This window comes from Triticum aestivum, chromosome 4A (assembly GCF_018294505.1).
Source record: "Triticum aestivum cultivar Chinese Spring chromosome 4A, IWGSC CS RefSeq v2.1, whole genome shotgun sequence".
NCBI classification, from domain to species: Eukaryota; Viridiplantae; Streptophyta; class Magnoliopsida; order Poales; family Poaceae; genus Triticum; species Triticum aestivum.
The window spans coordinates 534,491,659-534,504,399 of record NC_057803.1 but is presented as its reverse complement, the minus strand read 5'-3'; the positions used below and the strand labels follow the sequence as shown (position 1 = coordinate 534,504,399).

Genomic DNA, 12,741 nt, shown 5'->3' with positions numbered 1-12,741 from the left:
ATTAAAAGAAGAGAGTCAACCCAGTTTCTAAGAAAAACTAGATAGAAAATCATACGGCCTCATGATTGATTAAGGGACAATCATGAAAAGACACAACAACACAAGTTGATCCTAACCGAAGTAGACCCAAGGAGGGTGGCGCTGGCTTGTCGGAGGAGGCGTCCTCCATTTGCATGTCCTCTAGCTGGATGGCGGCCTGCCAGTCGGCAGCAACAGTGGCCATGGCTTTCTTTTGCTCCGACGTAAGCCCGTCCCAGAGAGCTTTGGCCATGAAGGGATCCATGGCGGGGAGTGGTGTGGAGAGGGGTGACTGTGGCTACGGTTGGGGTAGCGGTTTTTATAGCACCGGTGGAAGGCAGATGGACGGATGGGTGGCGCCGAAGGAGACGCCTCGGCAATCGCGTGCCATCAATGCGGGCGGCAGACGGACGGATGGGCGGCCATCGTGTCTTTTGAACGCACAGCAGTTGCCTGCACCGGGAAGCGGCGCGGGCAGAGCTCTCTCGGCCGGCGCCAGTGAGCGGTCGCATTCGCTTTGAAGCGGCGCTGGCCAAAAACACGCGGGAGGGGTGAGGGATATTTTATGGGCCAAGACGGTGAGAAACAGACTTGGGATCGATTCAGACTCCCGTAAATTTCCCTCACTTTTCTCTCCGGTTTACGAGAGAAATCGCGTCCGAACCGTCCTGCGGACCGATACAGACCCGCATTGGATGGCTTCCGCGGTTCGAATCGTTGCGGGAGGTTTGCGGGTCAGCCCTCAAATATGTTAGAGTTGGATATATATGTATATATATAGGCGGCACAAAGACCAAGAAATGAGATTGCATGATGAATAGAGACTTTGCACAATGGAATACCATGAAATTGTCGCATTAATCTATCGCACTCCGTTTCGAAAGAAAGATGTACGTGCTTTACACACACGCTGAATAAGGACTACTCCCTTCGTCCGGAAATACTTGTCCTACAAATGAATAAAATAGATGTATCTATAACTAAAATAAGTCTAGATACAACTATTTCGAGGATAAGTATTTTCGGACGAAGGGAGTACAAGACTAAACAGGAAAAATGAAAAGGACATCACACCAGACAAGAAGCATAGAGAACCAGGATAGAAAAGGAAGTATGTAATCTACTGGAGGAGGAAGAAGGGTGAACATGAGCCCAGAAATATCTGCCAACAACGTCCAAACTTCAGTTAAGTATGATTAATTTTGATCCTTCCCATTTCTCATTTCACCATTCCTGGCTCAACTCCCAAACATTACCAACATTCCCTTCAGATCATGAGAGCATATGTCCCTTGGCCCAGAATCGATTTTCGCTCTAAATTACCCTTAGACTGCCACTTTCTGGTATGCGACTTTGCAATTGACATCTAAGAATAAAACCACAAAATTTTGTTGCCGCGTAGATCAAGAAAAAAGGTATACATAGGCAACGGGATTGTTTTGTGCTCAAGGAAGCTTCCGAGGTCAAAACAATGTAGGGGGCAGAAAGCTCTAGTTTAAGGGTGTGTCAAAACAAGTCCAGGTTAACGTACTATCTGTTTAGTTGTCTGATTCAGTCCGCGTCTCCGAGATTTGGGTTTTTTTTTTTGAGAATCACCGGAGGAGGAGTCCCTCCACCTGAATATATTGCTCAAAGTGGTCATAATGCCAGGAGAGTGATCCAGTTTATAAAAAAATCGGATCGAAAATCTTAACAAATTGACCCCATTTATAAGGAAAACCAAGCCGAAAACCAGACAAGTAACGAGTGTTACAAGAAAAGGAGAGGAACGGGACGCCCAACATAAGGCAAGACCTAGCATTGCTAGTTCATTCCCCATGTTAGCAGTGTGGACTCAGCAGAAATGCATGCAGTATACAACGGTATAATCCTTGCACTCCGGATTGGTTGCAGCTCAGTGGTTATTGAGTCTGATAGTACAAATGCAGTTCAGATTTTCAACCAAGGCAATGAGTTCTTTGGACCAGATGTTGCCATAGTACTAGAATGCAAACAATTAATAGCAGATCTTACAAATGTGGAATGTATCCACTGCTTCCGAGAGGCCAATGAAGTAGCAGATAGCTTAGCAAAATTCTCTTTCAAAAATAGATTTTCCAATTTTTGGGAAAGTTCTATACCTGACTTTGTTTCTCACCTTATTGTAAATGACTTGGCTATCATATGAGAAATAAAGTTTTAAGTTATAAAAAAAAGACCTAGCTAGCATACTAACAGGACCAGGTAGATGAGGGGTGCATCGAGGGATCACAATACCAAGACTCTACAAACAGCCTAACGCACCAAGACTCCGAGATTTGGGTTGACCTTGAGCATGTTCTCCCTATTCCTTCCCGAGCATGACATTGGTCCTTTATCCCTTTATAAGTAAAGCTTAGGCCTCCTTTGGTTTGTAGGAATTTCATAGGAATTCTAGAGGATAGGATTTTTATAGGATTTTTTCCTTTAGAGCCCTTTGGTTCATAGGAATGGATTCCTATTCCTGCATAGGATTGGTTTCTATCCTCCATATTTCATAGGAAAATAAAAATGAGCCTAGATTCAATGGAAAAATTTCTTTGGTGTCAATCAAATGACATCTTGTTTCCTATTCCTACTCATAGGATTTGAAATATATGTCATCTCATTTCCTACAAGATTCCTATTCCTACGATAATCCTATCCTATGAATCAAAAGAGGCCAGGTTGATTTTGACTGCCATTGTGATTGTGGACATGTTTCGTGTCTTTGAACTATGTGTAAATTTTCAAAGGAGAAACAGTGTGTGCGATTTTGCAAACACGTAGCTATCGTACATGAATGTCAAATGATTAAATTTCTTCTGTAGGAGGGAGGCGATTTGGAGCTCGGACTCATATGCTCTTGCATGACCAAAGATCGTCTCTTCGAACTATATGTAATTTTTTTTGTGAATAGATGGCATGTGTACTGGTCTAGGCAAAAAAAAAACACTGCTAAAAAATCATGCAATTTTTCATAAATAAAAGACATGTTTGGGGATCTGGTCTTTTATTGACAAAAGTTATCACACGGTTAGAAGACACGAACGTGTTGATTAAAAAGATCAGATTTTTTTTACTTTTTTTTCCTTCTATTTAACTGTTCACGCAGGTGCATAAGAGCCAACCTCCGTTTTGAATTTCCATCTATTGTGCATCCTATTTGAGAGAAGAGCATAAGCATTGTTGAGCTCTATACTCCACACTGAAATGAACCTGGGGCATCTGCTCTATACATTTCCTGACGATGACATTGACATTGTCGTGCACTTTTGTGTTAGATGGTGGATAAGTTTATTGCATCCCTGATTCTGCATCGATGATGCATAAAACCATCGCCCCCTTGATTAAGGTAGGTAGATTTCAACTAGCAATATAACCGGCCTGGCACTCGAATGCTGTACATAAATACTTCAAAACCAAACAATCAGCTGGCAGTGACAAACCAGATTTACTGGCTTGAGGAGAATAGCAGATTGCTCCACTAAACTTCACACCGGAAATAATACAGTATTGTTGTACTCCTTACATGATAACAAGCAGCAATCTCTTGTTATTCACTCGATCCCAAAAGAAGTGTTAGAAGTGTTCAAGTGAATAAACCACTTCTTTCAGGTTCGAGTGAATAAATCCAAAAATTAAACAAGCAAAAACCTAGATCTAAAATCTTCTCATCTTCTTTTGACATAAACCACTCAATGATCTCATCTGAGATACAGCCAAGTGCAGGAAAATGGGATTTCTGAAGCCAGGAACTGGAAGCAATGAGCTCCGTATGCTAACAGGGCAGCAATGCTGGCACAAAGAGAATGCTGGGGATGGAAACAAAGAAGCTTCAGCACTTTTGTAAGATAGGGCCCAAACTTAATCCTAAAATCCTAAAATGAGATTGTTTTGAAACTCAAATAGTTAAAAAATTCTCATTTTATGGTTCCTATCTAACTTTATCGAAAAAGGGGTAGAAATGACCTATCTTACAAAAGGTGAGATTTTAGGAAGTTTGGGTAACCTTCAATACCACCAGGACATATACAGCAAAAAACAAAATTGCTAAGAGAAGTTAAATTTGTAATACATAATATGGTGGTTTCTCCCCATAGTATTTGGCTTTCAGAAGTATCTTCGTGATCAGATTTAAATAAAGGAAAATAAACAAAAAAGTTTTTCCTGGTACAATCAGCTTTGTTGTTTCCCATGTCATACATGCAATCTACTTTCTTGGTTTTCCTTAACATCAATTTTCTCATTCACATGATCTTGAAACTCACATGAACCCCAATCAGGAAATGGAAAAGTGAGTTTATTACCGATTATAAGATAAGCCCGTAGCCCTTTTTCTTGCTTAGATGATTCACAGCCTACATGTTGCATATTGAGTAAACATGTATACATCTATAACCTCATTTTGGGGTTTATGGACAATCAGACAGATCCAAGAGTGTGAGTACAAGAAGTTCTCTTGTATTCCTTACTTTGTGGGCAAACATAGTGTTCACTTACAATTGCTCGTGTACTCAACTGTATGTAAACAAAATCTAGACTTACATGAGTAGTGATATACCTTGATAACACTGCACACTAAACAGAAAACATCTTTACGAGCTGAAAGCACTTGAAATTGCATAGATGAAGTCCAACAAACCAGTCCCCTTTAGAAGGCCTTTACCAGTTAAAAGTTCAAAATCTATCAACAATAGAAAGCCAATTATGGCAGCTTTTCCGTTGACCAGTTCATTGTAAGCAGTGAAACCAAAACCTCCTACACCTTCATCGACCACCATTCTAACCTGAAAATGTAACACAAACATGTCATATTCTAGTTGCAAACTGTAACCAGTTTGGTAAAATTCCCTTATTGCTAAGAATGGAGTACACTAGAGTAAATTATCCATGCAGGGATCACCTAATGAAAGATAAAAGAAATGTATTATGCATAGATATGATCTTAAGCTTCAGAGTAAAAGTAATGGAGCAAGGGAGAATGAAACCTCTTCGATGTTGACATCAGATGCAGTACTCCCTGGTTGAGCTTTCCCGCTGAACAGAATCTCAGCTGATCCACCAGAGCTAGCAGCGCCCCTAATGCTGATGTATATATTTTCTCCATCCGTTTTTGCAGGGTACACGAATAGTTTTCTCAATACAGGTGTCAGAGCCCTTAAAACAGGGTTTTTCGGATACCACTCTTCTATTTCCCCAGTGCGAAGATCAAAGGTACTATCTGTTGATGGGCAAACAATGCAGCCATCCTGAAATGCAAAATACATAAGGTTACATCCTTGAGATATGAAGAGGAATTATCTCATGCAAGCAAGCGATATAGTTTACACAGAGTGTGTGGTAATAAAAAAAAAGACTAGCAGCATTGCAGCTTGCAGTATAAGAAGAAATAGCAGCTAACGAAGTAATATGGTGCACCAACAAGCAAATAACTATCTGAAACCTATAGAACTTTGTCTTAACTCGAAGTGAAGGTGTTTCCCTCACATCAAATTTCTGAACATATTTAAATGTAAATTTTTATGCAAACCCAGGTGCCCAAAAGTTGATATAACAGCACAATATATATACAGTTCAGAAAATAAAATGTGTGTTCGAATTTATATCCTTAGTGATAGAACTCACAGAATTGCATGTACCTTCGCATATTTGGAGCAGTGACCCTACCATTTCTTTACATTAAACATAAAGATTGTTGAATATTATGTCAAGGTTGTCCCATAGCATAATTCTGTTTGAAATGAAAGGATATTCCAAAGCATGTCTCGGAGGAAGGCAGGCAACTGGAAAGAAGAAACTAGAAAACTAAATGACATGAAATCACTCCTATGTGAACTTGCTAGCTAATAGGCATCTCAGCAACAAATTGACTCTGACACCTGTCTCACTCAGTTCATAGTCCTGTTACCCTTTTCCTCCTTTTTGAAAAAAAAATTTAGTCCTGTTACCCAAATTGATACAAGGCAAAAATCCCCTATGACATGGAATTTTAAAATATGAGAAACTAGGGCTACTTACAGTAGTGGCAAAACTGTCAATGACATGAAATTCAAGAAATTGAACACCAAATCTCTGACAAATATATTTCAAACAGGAGTTTAAGGCCTCAAATCTCTGATATGATATTTAATTCAAGAATTTCCACCATCCCTTGATGAATATATGTGCATACTTGTAACAGAAATACAATATGTCTTGCGTGTCCATCTTTCCTAACTATCTTCATCTCAGCGTTCATATTCAGAACTGTATTATGTTTGGTTTAATATAATGAAACTTCAATGAATTGCCCATGAATTTTTTTTTCAATTTCAGATCATTAATAGGTAATTTTTAGCATTTACTTCTTGATTAATTAGTAAAATTCCACACACCTGCTGATCAGAATAAAAATATAATTACACGGCTATAGAAAAGACTGTCCGATGAAAACAGGGATGATCTACATCATAACACAATTTCGCACTCCGAGGAGATACACAAAATCCATAACAGATACAAGATAAAAAAAAAAAAGCAAAGCAGAGACATGTAGAGCTCGCTGTCCTTCAGCTTAATCAGTCTCGGTGTGTGCAGGTCAATTAACCTAGAACATGGAAATTTTGTACTGATATAGTAGAATAGAAGCCATGCTCTACATGCACCATTTAGTATGTATCTTGTCCAAGTGGTTTTTCGCCTATGCTTCTATTATTCTGTAGAGCACTTTGAAAAACTGACTGTGTGACCTTATAACCTTCCAAAAGAGACACACAGATGGATCGGGTACAGAGACTAGACTACATGCAGGCATTTTGCCGAGCAGTTTACCTGCGTGAGCTTGGCGTTGAGGAGGCCCTCGGTGTACGCGCCCTCCGCCGGGGAGCGGTTCTCGATGGCGAAGACCTCATCCTTGTACCAGAGAAGCAGGATCTCCTCGCCGTCCTGTACGATCACACGGCGCTCTCCCCGCGGGAGCGCCGCCAGCGGCACCACCGGTAACCAGCTGTTGCCCCCACCGGTCTCTGGTGGCGCCGAGGGCTCGGCCCCGGACACATCGGTGGCGCGGCAGGTGAGCCTGTAGTGGCACCGGTTGCGCGCGTGGAAGGGAACCAGGTGGCTACGCGGGGGCGGGATGGTGGTTGTTGGTGGTGACGAGGAGATACGGCGGTGGAGGAAGGAGGAGGACGCGGTTGTGGTGGTAATGGCCGCCATTGGGGGAATGCAGGGAGGCGTGTGGGGGCGGAGGGGTTAGGGTGGTGGAGGAGGAGGGCGGGGTGGTGGTGTGGGGTGGAGCGTCCATGGCCACAGAGCGAAGATAAAAGGACGGGCACGAGGCTCCGTGACAGCGTGTGGGTGTGGGGAAGACAAGCGGACACATTTATAGGTTGCTGTCCCGTTGCGGCCTGAGTGGTCTGGAACGAGTTGCACGAACGAACCGATGACGTGGCTCAATTCTAAGTGCAACTTCAACACCGATCACCGAATGGGGCTGCTAGGCGTGAGCCGGCTGATACGAAAAGATCAGCCGCCTGGCCAGCCGTTCATTTGCATCGATTTGAGCCGCATGATCTCGGCACCACGCCATCACTAATCACTTCCACCCCAAGACACGCGCATATATCTCATGCGGGCGAATACCATACGGAAACCAATATTCAATGAAAATTTCATGAAAACCATATTTTAAAGTTTTAAATAAATCTGAAAAAATAGGGATGTTAAGAGGGTGATGTTTTATTGTCACGCAAAATTTCAAGTTCAAACACAATACAAGGTGTGAGCTATGAAAAAGACAAATTCAGCCATAAATAGTGACATTACTGTTCGGCACTATTTAATGTTGATTTTGTCTTTTCCATAGCTCACGTCTTGTAGTGTGTTTCAACTTAAATTTTTGTGTGGCAATAAAACATAATTCTCTTAATATTCCGTATTTTTTTCAGATTTTTTTGAAACTTCAAAACATTTGCTTCTTGTGGTTTTTACCGGTTTCCATCGAATGTTGGTTTCCGTATGATATTCTCTCTATCTCATGCAACGACTCCAGCCAGCCATTGTATGCAACGCAGCATCATTGCTTCCCATGTGACAAGCCGCGGTTGGCTGACATGGACTACAACTTCTGCTTGCACTAGACGCAACGCTCAGGTTGAATCAGCCGTGTTGCCGGGCATCTCAAAGCAAAACGCCGACGAGCTCGTCACATACCAGTCACAGCTGCAACACCGACGTTGTTGCGACCATCTTCTGAAGCATCATCGATGCTCCGGCGAAACCATCAATGCTCCATCACAGCACCAATGATGCTCCAGCAGCTCGGCAATGCTCCGTTGCAGCACCGATGATGCTTCGATGACGCGTTGATGCTCCGTCGCAGCATCGGCGATGCTCCGATGACCAGTCGATGCTCCATCACAGCACCGGTGATAGTCCGACGACCCGTCGATGCTTCGTTGCAGCACCGGCGATGCTTCAATGACGCGTTGATGCTCTGTCGCAGCACCGACGATGCTCTGAAGACCCGTCGATGCTCCATCGCAGCACCGGCGATGCTCCAACGACCTGTCGATGCTTTGTTGCAGCACCGGCGATGCTCTGACGACCCGTCAATGCTCTGTTGCAGCACCGGCGATGCTCCAATGGCCGGTCAATGCTCCATTGCAGAGCACATGAGGTTCCGGCGGCTCGATGATGTTCCATCACAGCACAGGTGATGCTTCGGTGACCCGTCGATGCTCCGTTGCAGCTCCGGCGATTATTCGGTGACCCGTCGATTCTCCATTGTAGCACCCGCAAGGTCCCGACGGCCCGATGATGCTCCATCCCAGCACATGTGATGCTCCAGCAGCCCTCAATGCTCCGTTGCAGCACTGGCGATGCTTCGGCGACCCGTCGATGCTCCATTGCAGCACTCGCAAGGTTTCGGTGACCGGCGATGCTCCATTACAACACCCGTGGGGTTCCAGCCGCCCGACAAATGTTCCAACCCGGCACCGGTGATTCTCTGGTGGCTCGGCCATGCTCCATCGTAGCACCGATGATGCTTCATCACGACCGGGCAGAACCAACAATGCTGCATGGCAGTATGACGACTCCTCGAAGCAAGCACTAGTAGAAAAACGGTCAAATGTGAAGCACATTAGTGCCGGTTTGAATTTGAGCCGACACTAATGTGACCATTAGTGCCGGTTCCAACGGCTAGCCGGGCCGCTACCATTAGTACTGGTTCGTGGCCAATCTTTAGCACCGGTTCGTTCCACGAACCGGTACTAAAGAGAGTGGTGGCAGGATGTTGTCAGTCTGGGGCCCCTCCAGCACGTTTAGTACCGGTTCGTGACACGAACCGGTACTAAAGGTCGTCCTACATAAACCCTTCGTCCACCCGAGCTCGCTCTGTTCTTCCCCTTTCCCCTCTCCTCTCTGTTCTTCCCCTCTTCCTCTCGAGCTCATCACACATTTTTCCCAAAATTTATCAAGATTTGAAGGCCCCCATCCATTCAAATGATCACTAAGGTTAGCAACTTTGTCCTTTCATCTCTCATTGCTAGATTAGCTCTTGCAATGCGTTATATAGTGATTAATTTGTGAGTTTAGTAATTTGGGAGGAAATATATGTGCTAGTATTTGATTTATATGCAATTTGAGGTAAAAATAACACTTAGTTTGTATATGTAGGTGTGCTTTACTTAGTGCCTTCTAAATCACCGTCGTGACCACTGTCGATCGCCCACAGCGTCCCGTCGTCGGCACCACCTTGTGGTGAGCCTCTTGTTCATGAATGTTTTATATAAAAAATTGATGTTTGTGTGATTTGGATATATAGTTACTCATATAATTATCTTACCCGCACGTTGTTTGTTATACATAGTGCCATGGTTTTGATATCCGTCCCCGTCGGCCCTCGTCCTTGTTATGATTCGGATGTGGTATATTCTCTTTTAAAACTATTTGTTGCATTTCGTGTTTATGACAAATTATGCCCATCAAGTTGACATAGATATTTGTATGTAGGAGGTATGTGAACCGAAAATTCCAACCGGCCCTATTGTCGAGAGGTTAAATTTAGTTGAAAGAGAAAACGAGGATTTGAAAGAAAAATTGAAAAGAATTGAGGGGGAGAAGATGGAATTGGAGTTGCATGTTGCCGATATCGTCGATTATCACAAGATCAAGATGGAGAAAATGCGCTTGAAGATTAGAAAGATTAGAAAATATGACATTCATAGTGAGGCTTGGTATCATTATGCTGTTGGATCAATTGTTACCTTAGTTGCGATCTTGATCGCATTTGTTGTTGCATTTAAATGCTTTAGCTAGAGAGTTATTTGTTTGTTGCATTTAAGTGTTGTATGAACTTTATGTATATATGAACTTTATGTATGAACTTGTATTAATTTGGTCTTTTCGGTGTTGTGTAATGAAGATGAGCCGACAATGGATGTACGATGACCGATGCTCTCCCGAGTTCATTAATGGCGTGCAAACTTTTCTGCTTGCGGCTGAGGCAAACAAGCGGGCGGATGGTTTTATGCCTTCTCCATGTGCTGGCTGTAAGAATGATCACAATTACTCTAAGTCAAGAACCACTCACGTCCACATGTTTGAGTCTGGTTTCATGCCCCACTATAATGTTTGGACCAAGCACGGAGAAAGAGGGGTTATGATGGAAGACAATGAAGAAGAAGAGGACGACGACAGTTATCCTAGCCATGGATTCCCTGAATACGATGATACAACAATGGGGGAAGAAGCTGAGCCAGTAATGCAGGAAGAAGCTGAAGAAGAGGCATCAGATGAGCCCGCTGATGATCTAGGTCGGGCCGTTGCCGATGCAAAGAGAAACTGCGCAAGTGATTTGGAGAATAAGAAGTTGCAGCGCATGTTAGAGGATCACAAGAAATTATTGTACCCGAATTGCGAAGCTGACAAGAAAAAGTTGGGCACCACACTGGAATTGCTGCAATGGAAGGCAGAGAATGGTGTATCTGACAAGGGATTTGGAAAGTTGCTGGTAATAATAAAGAATATGCTTCCAAATGACATCGAATTGCCCGAGAGTATGTACGAAGCAAAGAAGGCTGTCTGCCCTCTAGGGTTAGAGGTGCAGAAGATACATGCATGCCCTAATGACTGCATCCTCTACCGCGGTGACCAGTACGAGGATTTGAACGCTTGCCCGGTATGCGGTGCATTGCGCTATAAGATCAGCCGCAATGATCTTGGTGATGTCGAGAGCGAGCGCCCCAGGAAGAATATTCCTGCCAAGGTGATGTGGTATGCTCCTATAATACCACGGTTGAAACGTTTGTTACAAAACAAAGAGCATGCCAAGGCGATGCGATGGCACAGAGAAGACCGTAAGAAAGACGGAAAGTTGAGAGTACCCGCTGACAGGTCGCAGTGGAGAAAAATCGAGAGAAAGTACAGGATGGAGTTTGCAGGTGACGCAAGGAACGTATGGTTTGGTCTAAGCGTAGATGGCATTAATCCTTTTGGGGAGCAGAGCAGCAACCATAGCACCTGGCCTGTGACTCTATGTTTGTATAACCTTCCTCCTTGGTTGTGCATGAAGCGGAAGTTCATTATGATGCTAGTGCTCATCCAAGGCCCTAAGCAACCCGACAACGACATTGATGTGTACCTAAGGCCATTAGTTGAAGAACTCTTAGAGCTGTGAAATGGAACAGGTGTACGTGCGTGGGATGAGCACATGGGGGAAGAATTTGACCTAAAGGTGTTGCTGTTCGTGACCATTAATGATTGTCCTGCTCTCAATAACCTTTCAGGACAGACAAACAAGGGATACCGTGCATGCACGCACTGTTTGGATGATACCGGCCGTATATATTTGGATAATTGTAGGAAGAATGTGTACATGGGACATCGTTGATTTCCGAGCAGGCGTCCCGTAAGAAAGAAAGACAAGCATTTCAAAGGTGAGGCGGATCATTGGACGAAGCCTCGCCACCATACTGGTGCTGATGTACATGATATAGTCAAGGATTTGAAGGTAGTCTTTGGAAAGGGTCCTAGCGGACAACCTGTTCCGAATGATGTTGATGGACGCGCACCCATATAGAAGAAGAAATCTATATTTTGGGACCTGCCCTATTGAAAAAACCCAGAGGTCCGCTCCGCAATCGACGTGATGCACGTGACGAAGAATCTTTGCATGACCTTGCTTGGCTTCTTGGGCGTGTATGGGAAGACAAAAGATACACCTGAGGCATGGGAGGATCAGCAACGTATGCACGGAAAAGATGGCATACATCATGGTCATGCCAGCTAAGCTCTTACCAAAGAAGAGAAGGAAATCTTCTTTGAATGCCTGCTTAGTATTATCCTATGATGGTTCCTTCTCTTTGGGTGTCAGGTTCTCCAATACCTGACAGGTTCTTTGGGAGATGACCGGAGATATGATCCTGTGATGGTTCTTTCTCTTTGGGTGTCCACCGCCCGCGCCTCGGGAACCGCGAGTGGCCTAGATTCTTCTATAGTATTCGATCTTTATTAGCTAGCTAGCTAGCTAGTGATGTATTCGATATATAATATTCGAGATGATGTATTCGAGATTATATATTATTAGAGACGATGTATTCGAGATTATATATTATTCGAGACGATGTATTCGAGATTACATATTATTCGAGACGATGCATATTATGTACTATGATTCAGTTTTTCCTTATTGATTGCATCCATGCATTGTAATATGAATACTAAATTGTTTTATATTTCTTC

General features: G+C 43.5%; 1 protein-coding gene across 2 annotated transcripts; it reads right to left on the bottom strand.

Moving 5' to 3' along the window:
- Positions 1-3,427: 3,427 nt before the first annotated feature.
- Positions 3,428-7,284, bottom strand: LOC123086759 (uncharacterized). 2 transcript variants are annotated; one of them, XM_044508553.1, is made up of 4 exons: positions 6,829-7,284; positions 5,007-5,267; positions 4,580-4,805; positions 3,428-3,830 (listed from the first exon to the last, which is right to left on the bottom strand). In XM_044508553.1, the coding sequence occupies exons 1-3, from the start codon at positions 7,210-7,212 to the stop codon at positions 4,614-4,616; spliced, it is 837 nt and encodes a 278-aa protein (XP_044364488.1). In that variant the 5' UTR covers positions 7,213-7,284; the 3' UTR covers positions 3,428-3,830; positions 4,580-4,613. The 2 variants fall into 2 exon arrangements, with proteins under 2 accessions (XP_044364488.1, XP_044364487.1); XM_044508552.1 differs by lacking the exon at positions 3,428-3,830 and having other exon boundaries at positions 4,460-4,805.
- Positions 7,285-12,741: the final 5,457 nt, after the last annotated feature.